The following is an 8109-nucleotide window of genomic DNA, read 5'->3' on the forward strand; positions in this document are numbered from 1 at the left end:
CTTGCTTGAAGCTTGTACCATGCTTTCATTGTAGCACACATCATTTTGGTGTTCCTTTTCAGACTTACTATCAGACTTACTATCCCTCTTACCCTCCCTCCTTATCAACACCAAACTCAGCATTGCAAGTTTCTCTCTTCCATACTCCTCTCTATAACCAAGTGTTTATAACAGGGAACTAAGCAGGACATTTTCTCTTTAGGTTTTGGTTTTGGTTAGCTCCATCTTAAATGAAACATTAGGAGCCATAACAAGTGTGTTGCTAACACCATGCTTATGTCAAGCTTTTCTCAACTAATTAAAATACACTTTAATCTTTGCAAGTGAGTGCCATGATCACACTGTTACCCTTCTATCTCAGATCAGTGACTCTGGGGCTCTGAAAGCAGAGACCTGACTGCCCCATCACATCCATACCAATGCTGGAATAGCAGCACATTGACAAAAATGTAGAAAATCCACTTTGCCTTCCCAAGAACAACATTCTTCCTTCTGTAAAGCTAACGACAGGCTTTGCTCCAACACCGCCATTTTTCAATAGACTTTGAACCATCTCTCTCAGCTTGCTAGATACCACATATTGCACAGACCTGCTGTTTTGCTATGCTGCAAGTATTTTACTACCAGACAGGGATTCATGGTTTTTGTTCTTTTCTTTTCTTTTTTTTCAGAGGCGTGCAGCTGACAATCTGAGAAGACATCATCAATACCAGGTACAGACCCATGTTAATTTTTTTGGGCAATTGTTTTTCTATGCCTCCAAAAGGTCTTCATGAGGCAAAAAAAGGAAGAATTTCAAAATAAAGCAGAAGAAAAAAGAAAAGAAAATAAAACACAAAATGCATACTTATTTCAACCTCAGAAAACGAGCATAGTATTTTTTGGTGTTTAAACAGCAGCATTTGAGAAGTAGGGTTGTCTACTTTTGGGGTGCAAAAGCATATTTCCTAGAGCAATAATATACTAACCAGTATTTTGCCCACTCTAACATGGATTGCCTTTAAAAAAGCAAACGTAGTCCCACCTCCCTGTTGGTATCCATCAGGTTCATATGTGCAGCTCACTGACATGCTCCATCAGAACCTGCTGTCCGTCTCTCCAGCTCTGGTCCCCCATAGACAGCTTCCTGTCCCTTAATAACCATTCTGCCTAGATCCCCTGTAAGCTCTTCTTCTTCATTCTTCCTGCTTCAGCCTCTGATTATTTGAGATTATTGTAGCACAAGGAGTAATTTTCAGATTTATTTTCAATTTTTGTTGTGTTAAAAGGTCTGGAAGTTAAGCAAGATGTGGGTGTACACTTGTAGGTTTGGTAATGAATGGATTCCATATGGGAAATAGCTAGGTAAACTAGGACTTTTCCAACCTGAAAAAAGAGACAGCTGTGGGAAGTACAACAGGGATCTATAAAATCATGTGGAAGGTGAACACAGAGCAGCTGTTTACCATCTATCCACAAACTGAATACCAGACACGTACCACACTGCATTAGTAAGGCTGTAGGCAGCACTTTGAGGGAAGTGATTATTCTCCTCCAGCCCACACTTGTAAGACTGTATCTGGAGCAGTGTGTCCTGTTTTGGGCCCCCCACTACACAACAGATGTTAACAAACTGGAAGGAATCCAGAAAAGGGCCACCAAGATGGTTAGAGGGCTGACATAAAAGGAGAAGCTCGGATTTCATCCTGGAGGAGTTTAAGGGGGATCTAATTGCTGTCTTAAATAACATAGTGGGTGGTTAGAGAGAAGAAGGAGCCAGATTTTTCTTGGAGGTGCACAGCAAAAGAACGGGAGTCAATGGACACAAGTTGCAAGAAGGGAAATTCTGTAAGGAAAATAATCGTCGCAGTGAGGGTAGTAAAGAATTAGAAAAAGTTGCTCAGGGAGGCTGCAGCATCTTCACCCTTGGACATATTCAGCACTTGACTGGACATGGCCATGAGCTGGATCAGACAGCCTCCAAGCATGTCTTCCAACCTAAATAATTTTAGGATTCTTAGAAGTAGAAGGCAACAATGGAAACTATCAGAGAGCAGGTTAAAAATAAACAAAACCCCAAATGGAATCTTAGTCCAGCTATACTGTGGAATTCATTGGCAGAAGATTTGTGGATGCTGAAAGTTTACATGAGTTCAAAATACATAGGAAAACTTGTCACAGCCCATTAAACTTAGAGCTATCTTTTCTGATTCAGAAAGTCTCTGAATCCCACATCACAGGAGGGTTGGGAGAGTATAGCTGGAAATAACATTATACAACTGCACAAGACTTACACTCCTCATGAGGGATCAGCAACCACTCATTGTCAGACTGCATGTGACTGGAATGACACACATCTTTTGTCAAATCCAATACAGCCGTTCTCAGGATAATTGATATTAGCACTTTACGTTGAAAAGCAGAACAAATTTTCAACCAGATCTAAGGTGTGTACTTTTTTTGTCATGTTCCTAAAGCACGAAGAGGTCCAATCAGGCCCAGTGAGTGTAGGTTTAGTAACTAATACCAAGAAAGCTAACACAGTATTTTATATTTTTAGGAAGTTATGAGAAATCTGGTTAAGAGATATGTTGCAGCAATGATAAGAGATGCCAAAACTGAAGAAGGACTGACAGAAGAAAATTTTAAGGTATGTGTTTATTTACATGTTTATAGGTGTAAGATACTGTAAGACTGTGAAGCTTATTTCTCATACTCTTCAGTTGTTCAGGTAGCATATAACTTGCTTCCTAGAGCAGTGTCTGTGTCCTGTTGGACCACACAGAGATAGTATTGTACATGGACTCCAACAAGTCTTTCTTTAGCTGCAGCAGTAATTGATTTGATCAGCTAGTTTGAATTGTGCCCATGTAAGTGGACACCAAAGTGGGACTAAGCGTGTGTAACAACATCTGCTAAAGCAAGGTGCAAATAGTTTCAGCGCTGTAGGAAATACAATTTTATATGACTTAAAAGACAAAAAACTTAAAGAAGTAGTCAAATATTAAAGTCCTTTGACACAGATGAAGCTAACAGGGCCATATATCACATACATATATCAAAATATCCATCGCTGTGTAGTTCTAGCATCAAACATTTTTGACACTATTCACACCTCAAACTCCAAACATTCAAAATTATATTCATCTGCCTCAGTTTACACGTGCAGAAGATACAGCCAGAGCCTGAGCTACTTGCTTCATTACTGCTTCATTCAGTTCATCTCTAGTGCCATCACATGGCACGTACAGGACAACCAGGTGATCAGGCCCAGTCAGCATGGATTTATGAAAGGCAGGTCCTGCTTGACTAACCTGATCTTCTATGACAAGGTGACCCCCTCAGTGGATCAGTGAAAGGCTGTAGATGTTGTCTACCTGGACTTTAGTAAAGCCTTTGACAACATTTTCCACAATGTTCTCCTGGCGAAACTGCACTCATGGCTTGGATGAGCATCCTCTTCAATGGGTAAAAAACTGGCTGGATGGCTGGGCCCAAAGAGTTGAGGTGAATGGAGTTAAATCCAGTTGGCAGCCGGTCACAAGAGGTGTCCCCCAGGGCTCAGTGTTGGAGCCAGTTCTGTTTAATATCGTTATTAATGATCTAGACAACGGGATCGAGTGCACCCTCAGTAAGTTTGCAGGTGACACGAGGTTGGGTGGGAGTGTTGATCTGCTAGAGGGTAGAGAGGCTCTACAGAGGGATCTGGACAGGCTGGATCAATGGGCTGAGGCCAACTGTATGAGGTTCAATGAGGCTCAGTGCTGGGTCCTGCACTTGGGTCACAACAACCTCATGAAATGCTACAGGCTTGGGGAAGAGTGGCTGGAAAGCTGCCCAGTGGAAAAAGACCTGGGGGTGTTGGTTGACAGCCGGCTGAATACAAGCTGACAGTGTGCCCAGGTGGCCAAGAAGGCCAATAGCATCCTGATTTGTATCAGAAATAGTGTGGCCAGCAGGACTAGGGAGATGATCATCCCCTTGTACTGGGCACTGGTGAGGCCGCACCTCGATTACTGTGTTCAGTTTTGGGCCCCTCACTACAAGGAAGATGTTGAGGCACTTGATCATGTCAAAGAAGGAAAATGAATCTGGTAAAGGGTCTAGAGCACAAGTCTTATGAGGAGCAGCTGAGGTGTTTAGTCTGGAGAAGAGGTGGCTGAGGGGAGACCTTATCACTCTCTACAACTGCCTGAAAGGAGGTTGTAGTGAGGTGGGTGTCAGTCTCTTTTCCCAAGTAACAAGTGATAGAACAAGACTAAACATCTGCACGTTGCACCAGGGAAGGTTTAGATTGGATATAAGGAAAAATGTCTTCACTGAAAGGGTTACCAAGTGTTGGAACAGGCTGCCCCAGGAAGTGGTTGAGTCTACATCCCTGGAGGTATTTAAAAGACACATAGATGTGGCGCTCAGGGACATGGTTTAGTGGAGGTCTAGATTTACAGTTGGACTCTATGATCTTAAAGATCTTTTCCAACAGAAATGATTCTATGATTCTATGATTATCCCTTTAGAGAAGATGAAGAGAAATAGGGACCTCTTGAAGGCAAGGTACTTTCTCCTGAGACAGGCCTTTAAGAGACAGAGGTTTCGCTGGCTGAAAGCAGCTTGCAATGATTAGCTCTGACTTAGCTGCTATCTGCCAAATATTTAGTGGAAATGCACAAAGACATACCTGCACTGCTACTCACAGGGAAGCATGCACATGTGTATGCCTTGTGCGTGCTTGTGTCCCTGTGTGCATATGTAAGGGATGGTGTTAAGAGCTGATCAAAATGCTGTTATCATGATGGGATAATACTGTCTAGCAGGTTAGCTGTAGGTCTTCAAGTTGTCCATTCTCCTTCCTCCGCCACTGTTGGTGATTTCTATGAGTAGTCTACACTAAGGCACATTTCCTCTGAAGTTTCCTCTGGTAAAATTGCTGATTTTTCTATCTCACCTGGAAGACCCATTAGGCAGTCTGAAAAGCACCTTGAAGATGTCAGGTATCACTCAGATGGTGAGGTTCATTACTGATCCCTAGCATAAGTCCTTTTTTTAAAAAAAATTGCAAGAGGAAAAGTCAAATTAGCTTTCATGCTCTGATGTTTCATCTTTCTTCCTAATTTTTAGGAGTTAAAACAAGATATTTCCAGCTTTCGTTTTGAAGTCCTGGGTTTGTTAAAAGGAAGCAAACTGTCTAATTTGCAGACTGCAAAGATGAACAAAGATGCTGCCTCTCTATCAGAAAATGAGGAAAATAGTGAGAGTGAAGGAACCAAGAAAGGAAAGAAAAAGACCTTCAGTCTTTTTGACATAACAACGATGATTCACCCAAGATCAGCCACTATTGCCTCTGAAGCACATAATGTAAGCAACGGCTCAGCAATGATGGTGTCAGAGTCCACTAAGGAGAAACAAAAGCGTGTGAATTTTGTAACAGACATAAAAAATTTTGGGTTATTTCACAGACGATCAAAAACAAACTCTGTGGAGCAGAGTACAAATAAAATATACACTGTTTCTGAAGAAGTTTCACGTCAACAGGCAGAAGAGCAATGTGAGAAAACTGCTGAACTGGAAGAGGGAGAACTGACCATGAACTGTGAATTAAACGTCCAAAGTCCTGACGAAAAATGCATGTTAGATGAGCCACAAAATAACGGTGACTCTTCAGATTCACAGGAAGAGGGAAGTATTTGTGCTTCGGAAACAGAGAAAATGGAGTTACATAATTCAGAACCAGCCACGCCACAGGACCAGCTGGATAAGGAGTTGGATATTAGCACTGACTATGATGGGAAACAGGAAACAATTGATCAGGGTGATTATGTGATAACAAGGTTGTGATGCTTACAGAAGGAAACATTTACAAATATATATATTTTGCATAGTGCTTGGGGGGGGGGAATGTTTTAAGAATTATATTAGCAAATGCAGAATTACACTTTATAGTACTCAACTGTGGCACATGATCTTGTAACATAGTAGTCAAGAGAAAGATAATATGGGGGCCTTCTGTTTTGTAGCCTGCTTTAGCTTTCACGATTTGTTTTACATTTTTTAATAAATGGAAGCATCTTGTATTCTTGTACTGTTGCAATAACCCACAGAAACTTTTTAGCTATCTTTTTCAATTACAACAAATGCAATTTCTCTCATAAGATAGTTGACTCCTATGATAAATATTTTTCTATGCAAATAAAAAGTAGCTTAAGAGACTTGTAAGCCTTTATTTAACTTTGTAGGTTCTTAAAAGATTCTGGGCACCATAATTATCATAAGTGGCTCCAGTCAGCATAATTCATGTCAAGCTATTAGAATCATTTATTTAAATTGCTAGAAACTTGATTTGTTTCAAAAGCTATACAGAATCAAAAGATAAAGTATATTCTTTTATTTATTGAAGGAATATGAATACCTGTAAGTTATGAAAGATCAGTCTATTTGATTATTTAATTACAGCTTCTCCCTCTCAGCAAGAGGATTATCACCGTTCTGATACCATTGTTAGAAATGCATTTGCAGGATTTGAAGACTGTAAAAAAAAAATGTTTCTTATAGTAAAATATCTGTGGCTTGCTAAAAACTCATGATAGATTACTCCACGGAAATCTGTAATCACAACAGCTACTGCTTCTTCAACCATTTATTTTTCCAAATGTGGACAACCTATGCACTTTAATATTCAACTGCTTATTAGCTTTTGCCTTCACAATACACTTGTATTTGCTAAGAGAAAGATACTTCAGGAATAAACAAACACACAATGATCCCCTGAGTACTTGGAAAAATATGGCAATTTGTTGAGAAGTTTTTAAAGGCAAGCCTTAAGAGAGTTTCTTTGACAATTTCAGAGTTTGGGGGAACCTGATTGGAGGTTTTATAAAAAATACTTAGACATTTAAATGTATAAGGAAAACCTAATAGTATTTTTCATAACTGATGAGTGACTTACTGTCTTAGTCAAAACCAGTATTTTTAAAATTAAACAGTCTGTTTCTTTTTAATCAGTGACTGGTGTCCTACATTATTAAAAATATAATTTTACAGCTGACATTAAGAATGACCACCCTCAAACTCTCAGCACCATCCTTCTCCCTTGGAAACACATGAATATACCACATCAGTGTGGTCATTTCTTTCTTAACTGCCCTAGCCCTGCCATGATAGATTTTGTAGTTCATATTAGCCTGTATTAAGGAACCTCCAGATGCATAGACTACACTTACATTCTAGGTGGAATCCATCACATGTAACTCCCACCTTGTAGGACCTGACCTAAAGCCATACCATTCTGGATCTAAACTATCCTGGTACTGAACTGAGTTTTGAAAATCCAGACAAACCCCTTTCATCTCTATAGTTTTAGGTGAGTTTTCCAGCTCTACTTTATACATGTGCTACTCTCTCTAAGCTCACATATTGATAGCTTCCTTCCTACACATCTATCTATGCCATGGCACCTAGGAGTGAATTAGTTGAACCAGAATGGAAAATATGGGCAGTAGTTGGAAAATAATTTGTATAGCTTTGCAGCAATGCATTCAAACCACATTTGATTGCTAAGGTACGGTTGATTTCCATCTTGGCGTCTTGACTTCTCTGTGGACCCCATCTCCTTCACGTCTCTCTCCTTGTCCACTTTTAGATTGTGAGCTCCTCGGGGCAGGGCCTGTAGCTTTTCTGTTTGGAAAGCACCTGAATTATTAAAAGCATAACAAGAAATAAATATTAATAATAATGGTGGAATACCTTTATATCATTTTTACTAGGACAACTCTTTTAGAGAGTTTTTTCTACTGTAACATTTGTGCTAAGAATGACATAAAACCAATATGTCACATGCCACAGAGTTCTCTATATCCCTGTTTACAGTCCTTCTCAACCACTGATTTCACTTTCTCATTCTTCATCATGGTTTGTAACACCTTGGAGTCCTAAGCTTACTACCCTTTCACTAGCCAAATTCAAAACAACAGTCCTTGCTCCAAAGAGCTTGAAATGCATTCCGACCACATGATTTCATTCCAGACAAAATGTGCCTGAGTAAGGTATTTATAATGCCACCAGCGCCATTATCAGAACAAGTTAACTACCGCAGGTCTAAGAGCTCTGCATTATTATTCTGCCATCATAAGAGCC

General features: G+C 40.0%; 1 protein-coding gene across 1 annotated transcript in view; it reads left to right on the plus strand.

The window, feature by feature from the left end:
* The window catches only part of TRPC4 (transient receptor potential cation channel subfamily C member 4), a 162234-nt gene extending 154526 nt beyond the window's left edge, over nucleotides 1-7708 (plus strand). The window contains exons 10-12 of the mRNA XM_074815805.1: nucleotides 672-713; nucleotides 2540-2629; nucleotides 5098-7708. Of these exons, the coding sequence (XP_074671906.1) occupies nucleotides 672-713; nucleotides 2540-2629; nucleotides 5098-5814 (849 nt within the window). The 3' untranslated portion in view covers nucleotides 5815-7708. The remainder of the gene's footprint in view (nucleotides 1-671; nucleotides 714-2539; nucleotides 2630-5097) is intronic.
* Nucleotides 7709-8109: the final 401 nt, after the last annotated feature.

This window comes from Strix aluco, chromosome 2 (genome assembly GCF_031877795.1).
Source record: "Strix aluco isolate bStrAlu1 chromosome 2, bStrAlu1.hap1, whole genome shotgun sequence".
Lineage (NCBI taxonomy): Eukaryota > Metazoa > Chordata > Aves > Strigiformes > Strigidae > Strix > Strix aluco.